The 20070-nt window shown below is 33.7% G+C and overlaps 1 protein-coding gene across 1 annotated transcript in view; it reads left to right on the top strand.

The window, feature by feature from the left end:
• The first annotated feature begins 18169 nt into the window (after positions 1-18169).
• The window catches only part of ASIC1 (acid sensing ion channel subunit 1), a 537317-nt gene continuing 535416 nt past the window's right edge, over positions 18170-20070 (top strand). The window contains exon 1 of the mRNA XM_053708351.1: positions 18170-18241. Within this exon, the coding sequence (XP_053564326.1) occupies positions 18213-18241 (29 nt within the window). The 5' untranslated portion in view covers positions 18170-18212. The remainder of the gene's footprint in view (positions 18242-20070) is intronic.

Below are 20070 nucleotides of genomic sequence, written 5' to 3' on the forward strand. Positions count from 1 at the left end.
ACATAACATTCTAACATTCGATTTTCGAATATTCGGTTTCGAATTTTACGATTACATTCGAAAAATTTGAATTTAGATTGTAATAGTATTTCTAATGCTTTATCTTTAAATGTAATATTCGAATTATGCAATATTCGAATTCGAAAAATTCGAATTTAGATTGTAATAGTATTTCTAATGCTTTTTCTTTAAATGTAATATTCGAATTATGCAATATTCGAATTCGAAAAATTCGAATTTAGATTGTAATAGTATTTCTAATGCTTTTTCTTTAAATGTAATATTCGAATTATGCAATACGTGTATTCGAATTCGAAAAATTCGAATTTAGATTGTAATAGTATTTCTAATGCTTTTTCTTTAAATGTAATATTCGAATTATGCAATATTCGAATTCGAAAAATTCGAATTTAGATTGTAATAGTATTTCTAATGCTTTTTCTTTAAATGTAATATTCGAATTATGCAATATTCGAATTCGAAAAATTCGAATTTAGATTGTAATAGTATTTCTAATGCTTTTTCTTTAAATGTAATATTCGAATTATGCAATACGTGTATTCGAATTCGAAAAATTCGAATTTAGATTGTAATAGTATTTCTAATGCTTTTTTTTAAATATAATATTCGAATTATGCAATACGTGTATTCGAATTCGAAAAATTCGAATTTAGATTGTAATAGTATTTCTAATGCTTTTAAATGTAATATTTGAATTATGCAATATTCGAATTCGAAAAATTCGAATTTATATTCGAATTCGAAATAAATCGAATTTATATTCGAATTTGAAAAATTCGAATTTCGAATGTAGACATTCGATATAATTATAAACATTCGAATTCGAAAGTGACATTCGAAAACTGTAAATAACATTCGATTTTCGAATTTTTAAGAATTTAGAATTCGAATTTCGGTAATAACATTCGTTCTACATTCGAAATTCGAAAATGTGCACATTCGCCCATCCCTACTATTCGGCTATTCAATACTTTAGCACATTATTGTATATAGTGTAAATGTATTCTTTTTCTGAGCAGGACTAATTGCGAATATAGCAAGTAGCGACATATTTGGTGCAAAATGGAGAGTGAATTATTAGAATTCTTTTTAAGATTGGACATACATATTTTAGTATGTATACACACACACACATATATATATATATATATATATATATATATATATATATATGTGTGTGTGTGTGTGTGGTGTGTGTTATGTCAGAAATCTTTTGCCAACATATTTACATGTCCCGAAGTTTCTATATATATATATATATATATATATATATATATATATATATATATATATATGTGTGTGTGTTATGTCAGAAATCTTTTGCAAACATATTTACATGTCCCGAAGTTCCTTTTTTTGTTCTAAACAATGTTGTCTGTCATATCTCTGTGTTTATTTATACCACCATATGTATATATTGTAAATTTATTATTTTTCTGAGCAGGAATAATTTTGAATATAACATGTAATCAGAGTATCATATGTATTTTTTGAAATCTATGGCTATTTTAAAGGGATAGGAAAGTGAAAATTTAATTTGCACTAGTGGGCGCTAGCTGCTAATTGGTGCCTGCACACATTTGTCTCTTGTGATTGGCTAAATAGATGTGTTCAGCTAGCTGCCAGTAGTGCAATGCTGTTCCTTCAGCAAAGGATAACAAGAGAATGAAGCAAATTTGATAATAGAAGTAAATTGGAAAGTTGTTTAAAATTGTATGTTCTATCCAAATCTTGAAATAATATTTTGGAGTTTACTGTCCCTTTAAGAGATGGGCCAGGTTTCTCTCTGTACCTACCACAACACAACTACAGTGGCACCACACCGGCGACCTTTTCTATATTAGTATTAGCTGACAAAAAACGTGTTCATGTCTACATTCTTATTATAGCAGAAAAGTTGGTGCTGTGCAGTATGTAATATACTAAGCAAAAAAGAGCAAGAGACCTCTCAAAAGACTGCACATATAGCACTCTAAGCCTGGACTAGTAGTGGAGAAATTGGGAAAATTAAAATATAACTTTTATTCGGTATATTTAAAATAAAACACTCAATTAAAAACAACCAAAGAATTGGAGGCCTATTCCTTAATTATCAGTAAGCCTTTTGATATGTCAAAAGTAATACAAGGAAATTGTATAGGTGGGGAGCTATATCTATGACCACTATTAGACAAAATCAATAATAGGTAGTGAGGATCAATATTGCAATATCACGCACAAGATATGTTGTGATTATGTACCTTCAGAGCATTCAAATAGAACGAGACACCTTATAAGTGTTTTTATACACTTTTATAGCTGTGTGATATCACTTTATTTGTGCATATACCGTCATATTCATGTTATACTTGGATTGATATTATAAATTTCAAAGCATTCAAATTGCACGCAACCCCTTGTAGGTATATTTGAATATTTTATTTGTAACTGTGTGACATCACATTATTTATGCATATAGTATCACATTCATGTTGTACTTGGATTAATACTGGATAATGTAACTTTCAGAATATGCAAATTGCATGTAACTCCTTGTGAATGTTTTTCTATGATTTTGATAGCTGTGTGATATCACTTTATTTGTACATGTAACATCACATTCTTATTATCCTTGGGCTAATATTGGATAAGGCAATCAAAATATACGCAACACCAAATGAATGGTTTTATAATAAATTTTCCATATTTGGTTTCTAAGATTAATAAAAATTCACTTAGAAAAAATGGTGTCTGTGTCTAATTACTTATCATTAGAATATAGTTCTGGCTTAATTTCTTAGTATTACTGTAGTGGTATGTGTCAGCACATAAGTTAGCTCAGCATATCAGGTTGGAGTATATTTTCAAAAATATCTGGTTGGAGTATATTTTCTAAAATGAATAGATCATTTATATCTAATGTAACTCAAATTTAATAAATGAGTTAATAAACTTGCTGGTTATTTACTTTTATATTAAAGATAAAGTTTTATCCACCACTATACAGATGAAGTACTACAGTAGGAGACAAGGTTTATGTGAAATAAATTGCAAATTACAAGCAAATAGGTTTGCAATAGCTAAGCGTGCATCTATGAATTGCACAGGTGTAATAGGTTCTTTTAACATATAGCTATGCCGGTATATATCCGGTCTGTGCTTGATGCCGCTAAAGAAATATATCCACTTTTTAAAGCCACTCATTAAATTTCTATTGTGTGCTTCAATAATGATGTCAATCCTATTGGCTCTTTATAGTAGTAGTAACCAAATTATTAATAGTTACAGCAAGATTAGTAGTAAGTTAGCAATTGAAAAGATTGTTTGCACAATTTATAAGTTAAAGTCAGTTGGTATCAAACATACCCCTTACATAAAATACCAATATGCAGCTCAGATTAAGTAGCCACATTTAAATAAAGTTCCTCAAATAAAGTGATATCACACAGCTATCAAAATCATAGAAAAACATTCACAAGGAGTTACATGCAATTTGCATGTTCTGAAAGTTACATTATCCAGTATTAATCCAAGTACAACATGAATGTGATACTATATGCATAAATAATGTGATGTCACACAGTTACAAATACCATATTCAAATATACCTACAAGGGGTTGCGTGCAATTTGAATGCTTTGAAATTTATAATATCAATCCAAGTATAACATGAATATGACGGTATATGCACAAATAAAGTGATATCACACAGCTATAAAAGTGTATAAAAACACTTATAAGGTGTCTCGTTCTATTTGTATGCTCTGAAGGTACATAATCACAACATATCTTGTGCGTGATATTGCAATATTGATCCATTCCTCACTACCTATTATTGATTTGTCTAATAGTGGTCATAGATATAGCTCACCACCTATACAATTTCCTTGTATTACTTTTGACATATCAAAGGCTTACTGATAATTAAGGAATAGGCCTCCAATTCTTTGGTTGTTTTTAATTGAGTGTTTTATTTTAAATATACCGAATAAAAGTTATATTTTAATTTTCCCAATTTCTCCACTACTAGTCCAGGCTTAGAGTGCTATATGTGCAGTCTTTTGAGAGGTCTCTTCTCTCTGTACCTGTCTAACCCTCCTGATTGCAATCTATTTTTAAATCCACCCCTTCACAGGTGTTATAAAATGACCTGGCATATAAGATGACATTTCTTACTGAAAAAGAAATTCAAGAGAAGGAAGAAATACACTTAACATATCACAACAGTAAAGAGGTGATTTTAATTTCTGCTGTATCTGAATCATGACAGTTTAAAGTTAGGTGGGCTATCCCTCTGAGCTATCATTAAATTTATACTCTACTAGTGGTTTTCTACCATCACAACGCCAATAGATATAAATGTGTATGTATGCTTATATACATATTGTGACAGAACCCAAGGCATAGTAATGGAAGGTGTCTATATTCCCTCAAAAGTGCTGCAGTGCGGGGTATGGTCTGACAACCATAGGGAGAATTGTTATGTTTGTTTGCCACATAGAGAAAATATGTGATTTATTTCTGGGTCCCTGGGGTGGAGTATTTGGAGAGTAGGGTTGGCCAGTGCTCCACCCCGCAGTTTGCAGGTAGCACATTATGTCAAAAAGTCCAGTCCAGGAATTCTGTCTGACTCAGCTAGCTACTCACCTGCATGTGGTAATTGACAGCAGGTGCTAATAAAATCCCCAGTCAGGGGTTGAGAGGTAGATTTGCCAGCAGTAAAGAGAAAATGCAAATACTCTCCTGAGAGACTGAGAGGAATTATCTCTAAAGGACAAAGTTTGAAAGGTCTGTGCAATATTACTTTTGTGAAAAGCTACTTAGTGCAGACAGTTGTACTTGTTAGTAAGTGCTCAGTAGAGCAAGCCTCTTTTGTTTTGTTTATGTTTATTTTGCCTGTTTTTGCCAGACCTGATAATAAACAGACTGTATTTTATAAAGCTACAACCTTGTGTGGTGTTTCCAGCTTTGAGGACTGTGTGTTTCCATGATCCCAGGTCACAATATGTATATATGTGTATAGATATGTATTTATGAACATATATACACCTGTATGTTTAAATCTATCTATAGATAGATAGATAGATAGATAGATAGATAGATGATAAATATGTATTCACATATATACATATGTACAGTGAGGGAAACAATTATTTGATCCCCTGCTGATTTTGTACGTTTGCCCACTGACAAAGTAATGATCAGTCTATCATTTTAATGGTAGGTTTATTTGAACAGTGAAAAATGCATTTCAAAAAAGTTATAAATTGATTTGCATTTTACTGAGTGAAATAAGTATTTGACCCTTTTGCAAAACATTACTTAGTACTTGGTGGCAAAACCCTAGTTGGCAACACAGAGGTCAGACGTTTCTTGTAGTTGACCAACAGGTTTGCACACATCTCAGGAGAGATTTTGTCCCACTCCTCTTTGCAGATCCTCTCCAAGTGATTAAGGTTTCGAGGCTGACGTTTGGCAACTTGAACCTTCAGCTCCCTCCACAGATTTTCTATGGGATTAAGGTCTGGAGACTGACAAGGCCATATCAGGACCTTAATATGCTTCTTCTTGAGCCACTCCTTTGTTGCCTTGGCCGTGTGTTTTGGGTCATTGTCATGCTGGAATACCCATTCACGACCCATTTTCAATGCCCTGGCTCAGGGAAGAAGATTCTCACCAAAGATTTGATGATACATGGCGCCGTCCATCGTCCCTTTGATGCAGTGAAGTTGTTCTGTCCCCTTAACAGAAAATCACCCCCAAAGCATAATGTTTCCGCTTCCATGTTTGACAGTGGGGATGTGTTTTTGGGGTCGTAGGCAGCATTCCTCCTCCAAACACGGTGAGTTGAGTTGATGCAAAAGAGCTCGATTTTGGTCTCATCTGACCACAACACGTTAAACCAGTTCTCCTCTGAATCATTCAGATGTTCATTGGCAAACTTCAGACGAGCCTGTACATGTGCTTTCTTAAGCAGGGGGACCTTGCGGACACTGCAGGATTTTAGTTCTCTACGGTGTAGTGTCTTACGAATTGTTTTCTTGGTGACTATGGTCCCAGCTGCCTTGAGATCATTGACAAGAGCCTCCAGTGTAGTTCTGGGCTGATTCCTCACTGTTCTCATGATCATTGAAAGGTGAGATCTTGCATGGAGCTCCAGACCGAGAGAGATTGACAGTTATTTTGTGTTTCTTCCATTTGCGAATAATCACACCAACTGTTGTCACCTTCTCACCAAGCTGTTTGGCGATGGTCATTCCAGCCTTGTGTTGGTCTACAATCTTGTCCCTGACATCCTTGGGCAGCTCTTTGGTCTTGATTGATTACTTCTGTGGACAGGTGTCTTTTACATAGGTAACAAGCTGAGATTAGGAGCCCTCCCTTTAAGAGAGTGCTCCTAATCTCAGCTCGTTACCTGTATAAAAGACATCTGGGAGCCAAAAATCTTGCTGATTGATAGGGGATCAAATACTTATTTCACTCATTAAAAGGCAAATTTTTAAAAACTTTTTTTCTGGATTTTTTTTGTTGTTATTCGGTTCAAATAAATTTACCATTAAAATTATAGACTGATCATTTCTTTGTCAGTGGGCAAACGTACAAAATCAGCAGGGGATCAAATATTTTTTTCCCTCACTGTATACATATTTTCCATTCAAATACCTAAAATCATGAAACACCACTTGTATTCAATTTAATATTTAATAATGTGTTTTACTGTGTGGGTACTGTAAATATTTTACATTCCAATGTTCTGCACATTTTCTATGTATTTTTAAATAGATATATATCTGTAAACACCTATATATATCATTGAATGGGGCATGCTAGTGTTTTAGCAAAATATTCTAATTAGTTAGAGCATTTAAATATTGCACAAATGGTCTGTAGTAAATTTGAGTTTAACTTTTCCAAATAGGTTACACGAGCATCAATAATTTGTCAGTGAATCAATACACATGTAGCTGCCGGTGCCAATCCCTGACCATGTTCTGCTCAAGCTGGTAGTGAGATATAATCTCCTATCCTCTCAAGTGTTCCATTACACTAAAGTTTGAGGCAGCTTCAGAATGGAAGATGATATTTTTATGTGGAGGGATAAAACTGTTAAAGAAATAACTGAAAAAGAAAGTCATAACACACACACTGAATATTATGACCTAAACACAATCATGGGTGAACTAGAAAAAAATTTAACTAGCGAACTAAAACAAAAGACTGAACTTAGTTTCCTAGAAAAATATATAAATATGAAAATAATACCGAGAGGTTTGAGACTAAAAAAGAATTGCACTTTTGAACTAAGGGATAGTTTAAGAAAAGAATGGGAGGGGGCACTTGAAACAGCATCACTCACTTTTTTAAATATTTTTAAAAAATCACGTGAGGAATCATTAGAATTAATTGAGAAAAATATTGCACTGTTAAAAAATAAATTGATTGATAAAAAAGAACACCAAGAATAAAAAATAGACAAAGGGAAATCATGGCTAAACTAATTAGTCTAAACAATGAATTACAAGAGGTAAAATGGAGAAAACTAAACAGGGATAAGGATGATTATTCAGACACAGAGCCAATACACATAGATGAGAACCCTAACACTGAAATACAAAACAAAAGAGAGAATATAAAACCAAAAGAAAATACAAAACTTAGAGAAAGGACAAATTATAGACCTAATCATCGGTCCAGAAATAGATATGATGATCAATATTCATCTAATATACACTATAATTCGAGAACATACAACAGACCCAATCAAATAAGATCACAATACAACCATACCAGAGACAGACAATTTGGACAAAATAGAAATATATCACAAAATGACCAATATTACAAACAAACCCAAGATAGATCTGAATATAGAAACTATAACAGATAAAACTCTTGGGAACAATGGGATAGAAGATATAACGAAAGATCACATTCAGACAGACAAAGACAATATTATGATAGAAGAGATGATGAGACCTAGACACTATAACTCATATGATCAACAAAATAACGAATGGAGACTTAGAACATCAAATCGATTTGAACCATTAAATACAGATACATATAAAAATGAGAACCAGAAAAATGAGAGTGATTTTTTAGAGTTACGCCATCCGACACCAGGGACTTCAAAAGATACAGAATACAATATAGGCCCACCACAAAGGGAAAGAAAAAGAAACAGAGAGGGTCTAGAGGAGGGCGAAAGAGAAAGGGACACAAAGAGAGTCAAATAACACCTACTAATGGAATCTTTAATATAAGTAATAAAGTTTTAACAGAGGAAGAAAAAAGAGTCCTCAACTTAGGTTTAAGCTTTGCCCCCTCAGCTACAATGAACAAATTTAATACTCACATCAATGTGAGTCAATTTGTTAGAAAACTTACACTTAAGAGGTATTTCCTCAAGAATCCAATAGAAAGAAATTGGCAAACACAATCTATCAATTCAACCCCAACATCAACCACATTTAAACACTCTAACTTAAAACCTAAGTCCACCTTTTATCCGGTGAATGAGAAAGGGAGAAACTTAGAAATGTTTGAGAGATTGGTACAAAGAGACATTAAAAAAGCAAATACAAAAAATAGATCTAACAATTTAACATTCACAGAAAGAAAAACTTTAAAAAATTTACAGTCAGACCTTAACATAATCATAAAACCTGCAGACAAGGGGGGAGGAGTTGTAATAATGAACAGATTCCAATACACAGAAGAAGCACATCGACTATTGGGTGATACCAACACATATGAAATACTAAAACTTGATCCTACAAAGAAGTACTCACTTAAATTCATGAAATTAATCGATGAAGCTAAAGATATATTAAATGATAAAGAATATGGCTTCCTGCTACCAAAAATAACTAAAATCCCTGTGTTCTATTACCTACCTAAGGTACATAAAAATTCCACCAATCCCCTAGGTAGACCAATAATATCAGGTATTGACTCCCTAACCTCTAACTTATCAAAATATATAGACGGATATCTCCAAACATATGTTAAAGAATTACCTTCATACCTCAAAGATACTACAGAAATACTTCAAATTTTAAATAATATTAAATGGGAACACAACTACACTCTTGTAACATGTGATGTGACCTCCTTATATACGATAATTAATCATGAATTGGGCATAGAATCTGTTAGAAAATATCTTGATAAAGATACCACTCTAAAGAAAGAACGAACAACAAGTGTTCATATTAAATGGTATCAGATTTATACTTGAACAAAATTATTTCTCTTTTGAGGGCAAGTTCTATAGACAAAGGACTGGGACAGCCATGGGTACAAGATTTGCACCCAGCTATGCCAATCTCTTTATGGGATATTGGGAAGAATCTTTCTTCCCTAGGCATGAGCTGAGTGCAAATCTTGTACCCTACAAGAGGTACATAGACGATGTTATTTTTATATGGAAAGGGGAACTGTCAGAATTAGAAATGTTAATCAATGACATGAACAATAATGATATGAATATTAACTTTACATATACTTTCAGTAAACAAAAAATTGTCTTTCTAGATCTAGATATAGAAATTATTGATAACCAATTAAATACGTCTACCCACTTCAAAGAAGTAGACGCTAATAATTTCATACACTACAAAAGCTGCCACCTAGAAAGGTGGAAAAATAACATACCCAAAGGTCAATATCTGCGTATTAATAGGAATTGTTCAAAACAATTAGACTATGAAAGACAAATAACAATCTTAGAAAATAAATTTAAAGAAAGAGGGTATGAGGATAAAATAATACACCAAGCAAGGGAAGAGGTAGATAAAATAGACTGCAAAGATCTACTATCTTATAGAAATAAACAAAGTAGGGGCCATGGTGATACAAAGAATGAGGTAAATGTGTAATTTATTACGGATTACAACTGCAATAACAAATTAATAAACAAAATACTTAAAAAACACTGGCACATAGTACAGACGGATCCCATAATAGGGGATAAAGTAACACAATTTCCAAAAATCATATACAGAAGAGCAAAAAATTTAAAAAATAAACTAGCGCCAAGCGAATTGAAACCACTAAAAACAAGAAATCAAGATATATAAACTTAGAAGGAAATAAAATAAAAGGCTTCTTTCCATGCTTTGGATGTCGATCCTGTAAATACAGTAGCAAACTAAAAGAAATAGAAGTGAATAACTTTAAATACAAAATTGATGAAACAATCAGATGTCAAGACAAAGGAATTATATACATAATTGAATGTTCATGTAAAAAGTACTAGGTGAAACGACAAGAACCCTCCGCGATAGAATTAGGGAACATCTGTCATGCATGGATAGAGGCACTCTTGACACACACCTCTATTCTCATTTTAGGGACATTCACAATAACAATTTCAAACATTTTAAATTCTGGGGTCTAGCCAAGATAAAACTTAATTGGAGAGGGGGAAATTTAGAAAATCAATTATTGAAGTTAGAAGCAAAAATGATCTACAATATGGACACACTATTTCCAACTGGCTTAAATTCAGAGCTAGATATTTCCCCTTTCTTATAATAATTTTACATCATACTAATATATATAAATACCTCCATTCTATGCAAATACAGAAAGTGAGATACGCATAGCCTAATGGTTAATATCTCCCTCTCTAACCCTAAAGGTCATGAGTTCAATTCCCACCACATTCCTTTGTTGGTTCCGGTAAATGTTACTAAACATCCCTTACTACCACTAAAAACAATCTATATAGATTTTAGTCTCTTATGAATATCATCACTTCTTTCTCTATGGTCTTCATTTATACAAACAAAACCATATAGTAAATATAAATGTATATAAACATATATGTGTGTGTATATACATATACTTTTACTAATACATGTATTTCACTATATACAATGTTGAGGTAGATGTGGTTTAGTGGATAATACCCTCTGCTCAATTACCAAAAGGTCGTGGGTTCAATCACAAAATGGAATACTGAAAAAAGTTTTACATTTTTTTTTTATTTTTTTTTGTAAAATTTACTCACTAAGTCATAACCTTTTTTATTTAAAAAAAATCTTTACTTATAATTTCTATTTGTTTTATATATTTAAAAATTAACATATGCTCAATATTCAAGCAACTATAAGCACATCAAAATCAATACAAATACATACATTATACATTATATAGATAAATTTAGAACTCTCTAAATAATGTTTATTGCATTCTTACAAGAACCTTTCTAGGATCTATTCATTCTCTTTCATTTATTACAAAGAACAAAAACAAATGAAGGACAATAAGCTTCTTGTAGACACACACAACTATATAATTCCACCTTTATATTGAATTTCCATATATCTATACTTTCCACCTTTAATTAAATTACATAGAATAGCCAATCCAAACCAGTTAAGCCCTATATATAGACTCAGGTGACACAGACAAACATGTCTTGATAAAGCCTAAGGGCGAAACGCGTTGACCTTGACACTGTTGTCACTCTGCACTTTATGTTTTTATTTTGATTGCTGTTATAATTGCCAAGAAAGGAAAGACAACTACTACAAGACTTCCTTTGCTGATTACCTCCTGCAACATTGCAGCTGGACGTTGCTACAACCTGCATTTGTTTCTAATCAGCTCTACTAAGTTGCACAGAGAGATTGCCAAGTTTTACTTTGATCTCCAATGATACAGATCATTCTGTTAGTCACTACTAGTGACCGCAAAGATTTCCTCTAATTCACCACTGTTAGTGACCGCAAAGACCACTTTTAAGTCACAATCTGTGACCGCAAAGATATAACCGCAAGTTAATAAATGCAAGTCACAATCTGTGACTGCAAAGACCTTGCTGTATAACATCACTGATGTCCGGTAAAGATTCTACTCCTAGTCACCACTTGTGACCGCAAAGACCCCACCACTAGTCACCTCCGTGACCGCAAAGACCTCATTACAGTCAAGTCCACTATGCTAACATGGAAAGTGAGATACACATAGCCTAATGGTTAAGATCTCCCTCTCTAACCCTAAAGGTCACAAGTTCAATTCCCACCACATTCCTTTGTTGGTTCAGGAAAGACAACTACTACAAGACTTTCTTTGCTGATTACCTCCTGCAACATTGCAGATGGACGTTGCTACAACCTGCATTTGTTTCTAATCAGCTCTACTAAGTTGCACAGAGAGATTGCCAAGTTTTACTTTGATCTCCAACGATACAGATCATTCTGTTAGTCACTACTAGTGACCGCAAAGATTTACTCTAAGTCACCACTGTTAGTGACCGCAAAGACCACTTTTAAGTCACAATCTGTGACCGCAAAGATATAACCGCAAGTTAATACATGCAAGTCACAATCTGTGACCGCAAAGACCTTGCTGTATAACATCACTGATGTCCGGTAAAGATTCTACTCCTAGTCACCACTTGTGACCGCAAAGACCCCACCACTAGTCACCTCCGTGACCGCAAAGACCTCATTACAGTCACTACAAGTGACCGCCAAGTCCACACTGCGAGGATTGCATTATAGTCACTGCACGTGACCGCAAAGTTTAACATCCAAGTCACTGAATGTGACCGCAAAGACCACACTAAAAGAGAAATCAGGTGTGCCAAGAGACCAGCGTAAGTTGCAATCTCCCCCAAGACTCCCTAATTACACACGGAATAGGGGAATACACCTTCGGATACACATACAGATTAAAGTTAAAAAAATTGCAACATAATAAGCGCTTGACAGAATATCAAGGATCACTGGTTACATTACAACTATATTGAAACAGCTACGATCACAAGTGTGACGTAGGAAAAGTCACATGACATATTTTTAAATACCAGTCTCTCACTAACGGACCGGTAACACACACCCGCCACAATAGCGGGGAGGTCATCTCGTTTGGATCTTTAAGTTTTTTTAATCCAATTTCTGGACATTATAATTTGTTACACTATATAACAGGTACCTGAATATCAAATAGCGGAAATATATACTACAGTTATTCAATTGTTTTCTCTGATGAAATCGATGTTATAAGGGAGACGTCCCTTTTTATTTTATGTATTCTTTTAACAAGTTATTAAATTTCTGTCTAATTATACAAATGTTTTATTAGTTTTTATATATAGATAAGAAGCTCACATTAGACAACAAGTTTATATATATCAGTTGTATATACCTGTTTATATCTTTTTATTAACTGAATGTTGATAAATACTTAGGATTACCTACAATAAATATATAATAACAACATTGCAGTACATACATTAAACATTTATCCAATCACAAAATACAATATATTCAAATTATAGAATTTAACTAAATACTCTACCTGTGCTAATCTAGCGCTGGACTACATTCACTACATGTTCTGCTCAAGACCAGCTCAGCGGTGTGTCTAGTGTACAATCTCTTTGCAGAGATTAAACACATAATTTATTTATTTGTCTACATCTATAAGAACACATTATAAAACATTTTTTTTTCCATATGCTGGAAAAATATATATATATTTTTTGGGGTGTATGTCACCATACACCAGCTATGGGCCAGATTACAAGCTGAGCACTATTTAATGCTCCCGCTCGAGCCCATTACAAGTTGAAAGTAAAAAGTTTTTCCTTGCTCACTAACCTGACGCACATAAAAATTTTAAGTTAGAGTATTGCGCAGGCATTAACGTATTCCCCATACTTATTGGAACAAAAAAAGTGGACCCCACTCACACACAAACCCAATCACATATGCTCAAGTGCGCTAACCCTACATGAAAATATTAATATTTCACATTCCAATGTTCTTCCAGTATTCTTGTCTTTCACAAGAAGAAAACCGCTCTCAAACCAAAAAGCAAAAACATTTATTGAATCCATTAAAATTATGAGGAAAGTCCACACGCAAACATTTTCAGGATTGAGGTGGTGAAGTGGAAACAGGCTTATGCATTTTGGCTGTAAGCCATAATCATAGTGTTCTTCACATAGAAGAATATGTTCTATTTATTCATAAAGTAAAAAAGTGAAAAAACCCAGTAACTTAGAAGCAATAAGTCATAATTCAAAGTGCTGTGGCACTAGGTGTCTAATACAATGGCTCTTAGAAGGGAAAAAGTTAACTCACCGAACTTTTAATACAATCTTGCCAAATGACAAAACGAGACCCACCATAGGTCAATACCTTGTGCTGTAGTTGAAGTAGGTATAGTGTCTCACTCACTTTCCAGCTATGCAGCTCACAAGCAGTCTTCAGAGGGCTCCACAGCGTTCTTTGGTTACCTTTACTTCACTATCATGTGACCTACCCTCCGGCCAATGCAGAAACGGAAAACCTGCTCCAATCAGAAGCATCAGCTATCGTGTCCGGATAAACTGGAAAAAATGTAAACTTTAAGAAGAGGTATGATCCGACACAGTAGATGTTGTTCTTAAAAACATTTCTTTATTATGTCCACTTTAGGATAAAAATGAAGGATACAGCAAATCCTGATAACTGGCATTCACGGACAAAGCACTGTTGGGCTTACGCATTTTGGATATGTATCTGTAGTCACAGCCTGCAGGGCTAAACCCCACACCTGTTTAAAAACTGTGTGCACAAACAAGATAGGTTAAAACACCTCCATGAATAGAACCAATCAGGAATTACATTATAATATAACCTCAATGATACAGTTAAAGCAACATACACACCACACAAGTTGTAAGACCGAGTCAGGTTGACTTTTTTAACTAATAATACAAATATAAGTATCATTATAATCCACAAAAGGAGAGCATACTGTAATGTTGGCAGCAAGAGCATATAATCAGAGCTCTGCATATAATATTATATATTAGATATATGTTAGATATTAGAGAGGTAATATAGGGTTGACAAATAATAATTCTTAGTCTAGGGCGCAGGAGCCCTAAAGCCATAGTTAGTGAAGGAAAATACAGACTCCTCCAAAACGGAAATTATTCAAAAAATGCAAATAGAGCTCTATGCGCAATAAAGTATGAATATGAATCTTCCCAGATCCAAAAGGGGACACACAACCCACCACAATATATATAAAGGGCAAACATAATATACAATATGTACATGAGTCAAATTCAAATAAAATTCAAATGAAAGGAGACACTGAATCCTACAGAGTGCATCCAGCATGTGAGAGTATATAGTATTTTCAACAATTTAAACAAGAACCTAGTGTGAAAACAACATGGGAATCAATATTACTGCTGAACAAATCCCTCTACAATACAAGATGCTCTATCACTCCCAGTGGTTCATAACATCATATCTGGAATTTAAACCCATAGGTAAACATGTACCCAGAGTGAGTATCCAGTATGCTTCTCGTTTGGCCAAAAGTTGATCTATATCTCCCAGGTGTGGGGTGTAGCACTGCAGGCTGTGACTATGGATACATATCCGAAACGTGTAAGCCCAACAGTGCTTCGCCTGTGAAAGCAGTTATCAGGATTTGCTGTACCCTTCGTTTTTATCCTAATGTGGACGTAATAAAGAAATGTTTTTAAGAACAACATCTACTGTGTCGGATCATACCTCTTCTTAAAGTTTTCTATTTATTCATAAATACATATTTCTATATAGTGTAAGTGGCATTTTGGTAAAAAAAATATATGTATTAAAAAGCTTTATTAAATATGAATATTGCATAAATATGCTTTTACATGTTTTAATCTACTTAACAGCAAAAGGCTCCAATGCACATATATATATATTTATATATGTCTATGTGTGTACATATGTATTTATGTGTTCATAGGCGTATATATATGTCTGTAAATACATATAAACACATGCATACATTAATACATATGTACACACATATATATATATATATATATATATATATATATATATATATATATATATACAGGTAGCCCTCAGTTTACGCCGGGGTTAGGTTCCAGAAGAAATGGTTGTAAATCGAAACCGTTGTAAATTGAAACCCAGTTTATAATGTAAGTCAATGGGAAGTAAGGGAGTAACACCTAATACATTATTTTTAAAGCTTTGAAATGAAGACTTGAAATGCTAAACAGCATTATAAACCTAATTAAATAATCACACAACAGTCTGTATCATCAAACAAAGTTTAATGAACAAAAACATTTTTTTACTTGCATTTTTTTGCAAACAGTTCTCTGCATTGTTAGCATGTTAGATAATATTGGGTCTGCACATATTCCATGCATTTCAATCTGCAGTGATTAATAGGCAGTTAGGCACCCTCACCTCAAGAAGCTGGGCAGGAAGATAAAAGGGAAGTGGCTGCTAGATCTTGTTGCTCGATAGGTCTGGTCTGCTCTGTGTACACAGATCAATTTCAGTCTGCTAAGTTGCATAACTTTGCTGCAACACAAGCGGACAGCTCCACCTACTGGCTATTTTAATTAGTGCACTGCTTTTCAATGCTTTTAAATAGCAGACACATGACTTAAAAAAAAAGTTTTTATTCTGAAACGGTGCAAATTGAACCGGCGTAAACCAAGGGCCACCTGTGTATATTTATATATATATATATATATATATATATATATATATATATATATATATATATATATATAGTTCTCCCAAGGCAAAGTTAAAAAATCCAACATGTTATTATAATCCACATAGGATAAAAGTAACCCATGGGGGTCCCAAAAAGCACATAAAAGCACAAATGCATTAGGCTGACATGTTTTGGCTTGTTACAAATATATATATATATATATATATATATATATATATATATAAAAATATGTGTGTGTTTTGGCTTGTTGCTGATTCAATATATTTGTGTCACTCATTTTAAAGCATTGTAAAAACTACCAATGCCTGTGTTCAATTTCTGTGTCTCAGTTTAACCTCTTATTCTCCTTTGCTAGTAGTGATTTAACTCCCATATGAATTTAGACATGGCACATTGGCACATAGTAATAAAAAGGTATTATTATCCTGAATTATTTATATTTAGGTAGATTTATGTGGAGAGAGAGAGAGGGGGGGTACAAATGTGGGTATTTTATGTGGTATATATATCCTCTAAGAAGAGTCTTCCTCTAAGAATGTTAAAGAAAATAAGCACTTCAAAGCAATAAATATGAGCAGGTTATATAACCTGCTCATATTTATTGCTTTGAAGTGCTTATTTTCTTTAAAATTATAATTTTTTGTTCATATTTATTGCTTTGAAGTGCGAAGATAATAATAATTATTTCATACTCTGGACAGCACTTTTTTATTGGTGGATGAATTTATCCACCAATCAACAAAAACAACCAAAGTTGTCCAAAAAATAGGCCGGCATCTAAACTTACATTCTTGCATTTCAAATAAAGATACCAAGAGAATAAAGAAAATTTGATAAAAGGAGTAAATTAGAAAGTTGCTTAAAATTTCATGCTCTATCTGAATCGTGAAAGAAAAAAATTTGGGTTCAGTGTTCCTTTAATGTTAGCGTGGTCCAGCGTCCCTTTAATGTTAGCGTGGTCCAGCGATATTGCTTGTCGAGTACCTCGTTATCATTAGCGCGTCACTTGTATTCTAGCTATTAGTTGGTAAAATGCCAGCTGGGTGGCAGCCCTACTCTGACTGCTTTTGGATGTCTAAAAAAAGAAAATGTAAAGTTCATTGTAACAAGATTGTCTATATACCTCAATTCTATTTAAAAGTAAAAAAAAACTGCTTACTGATATTGTATTTTAATTATAATTTCAGGACACTCTTTGGCACTGTAGTACAGTGTGTAGAAAGCATATCTGTTTCACTTGTGGAGCAGATATGCAAATATGAGATGATTATATCTTTGCATGGCCTAAAACAGCACAAAGCAATGAGATATAGGATGATAGTAAGTTTATATGCGTAGAAGCTTAAAGACACGAGTTTTCTAACCCTGTATAAAAGCATATTCATATATATTCATTTTCCAAAATTATTATTGCCCGCAAAAGAGATTACAGAGGACAGATTTGACATCTGCCTTCAATGAATTTACCTTTAAACATCCTCTGGATGGCTACGTTGAGTTTAATGACCTGTGTCCGGCAGGCCATGCTCCAGGTTTATTCTGGACTAGTTCCAATGCTGCTGTCACATAGTAAAATCCTGTGGGCGTGAGAAAGAACTGGGTGATCACATTTTCCTATTGTGAGTGATTAAAATACAATTATTTACAGATTACTGCAAAATGTGAAGTGTACCAGATATCCACAACTGCCCGTTGTCAGAGCAATGTCATACAGATTCTGCTGTGAAAGCACGTAATGTATTGTGATTTACTTACATATTTTTATAAAGAGAATCATGTGTATACTTTACAGATTTCTAATTTAAAACCAAAACTTTTTTTGGAAATCTTGGGGAGGGGGTTTGTTGTCCACCCGAGACCCTGCCCCCTTCTGACATGGCCCTGCCCACAAAACAGTCAATACCTAGCCACAAACATTGGAGTGGGTTATGCTTTTAACATAATGCATTGCATATACAGTGTGTGTGTGTGTTCGATTTTTGTGCATAAGTGACTTGAAGTGTTTTCAAGCAATGTAATGACCTCACATTGCAGAAGACAAACCCCATTATCCAAAAGTTGCAAGGTCGAGAAATGGTTGAATTCAGAATCAGAGGAATTATCATCAGAAAATTTACCATGACAGTAACATTCTGGCAACTAGAACATGTAAGCAGCTAATCAGACATGGGCAGAATGTGGCTGCAAGAATGTGGCAGATGACATTGCTGCTTGTGGCAAACTACTATTAACGTCTTGGATGCCAGTGAGAGCTGAAGTGCATTGTAACATGGGTTAACTCTAACCTCACATTAAATTTACTTGAAACTAAGATTTTCACCCACAACATTCTTACATGGGCACAAAAAATAAAGCATCCACAAGTTTTGTGATCCAATGGTCACATCATGTGAACCAGATGATACGCATCAGAGGTTGCAGATATCAGATATCTGATTTTATTTTTTTTTGGTTTATTACAAACAAAAATTTATATTTAACACTTATACATTTACTATAAATTCTTGGAAAATTTAGATATAAAGTCCTATAACTGTGAGCCTTAAACTTTTAAAAGATGAAGTGTCTCAAAGGCTGTTTTATGTAACTGTGCCTAAACTAAAATGTATACTCACTACACTCATATCTGTGTAAGAGACTTTTCCAACGCAGCCTCTGATTTAATTAATATAAAAAACAATTTGGATCTGATTGAATGTATTAAAATGGGGTGGTTAATGTGACATATGAACTACTAGACATGGAACTGTTTGAGTAGAGGTTATTCTAAGTAACTGCCTATTCTGCTTAATGCTAATTCTGGCCCTGATCCGGTCTTAAAGGGACATATTACTTATATACATAAATGTACAAAGCTAACTAAAATATAATGTAATCTTCATGTAAAAAGGGAAATGATCTTACTTATCAATTGTAGAAGGATTTTAATCATCTAGTTATGTCCCAGAACTAGCAAGGGAGTTTGCATATAGCATGTGCAGACATTGGGTCTGATGATAAATCACACAAAGTCCTTCACTCCTTAACATTGAGAACCCTGTATAGGGAGATAAACAGCTCTCAAGCTAAAATTTGCCTTTTAAATTTTTTTAGGAGACCTAGCAGTACTGACAAGACTTCTTAGATAATCTCGCCAAAGCAAATAGCTTTAGATAATCGTCCCATAGTTTCAATCTTTTCCTCCTCAGGAACTTCCAGGAAGTTTACCCTGAGATTGCATTAGATCATAGGGAGTCTTCACATGATTATGGGGAAATCATGTGAGATCATATCAAGTGTAGTGTAGTAGACAACCCAAAGTATTGATCTAGGCCCATTTTGGTATATTTCATGCCACCATTTCACCGCCAAATGCGATCAAATAAAAAAAAATTGTTCACTTTTTCACAAACTTTAGGTTTCTCACAGAAATTATTTACAAACACCTTATGCAATTATGGCATAAATGGTTGTAAATGCTTCTCTGGGATCCCCTTTGTTCAGAAATAGCAGACATATGGCTTTGGCATTGCTTTTTGGTAATTAGAAGGCTGCTAAATGCCACTGCGCACCACACGTGTT

Source organism: Bombina bombina, chromosome 3 (assembly GCF_027579735.1).
Source record: "Bombina bombina isolate aBomBom1 chromosome 3, aBomBom1.pri, whole genome shotgun sequence".
In the NCBI taxonomy this organism is placed as follows: domain Eukaryota; kingdom Metazoa; phylum Chordata; class Amphibia; order Anura; family Bombinatoridae; genus Bombina; species Bombina bombina.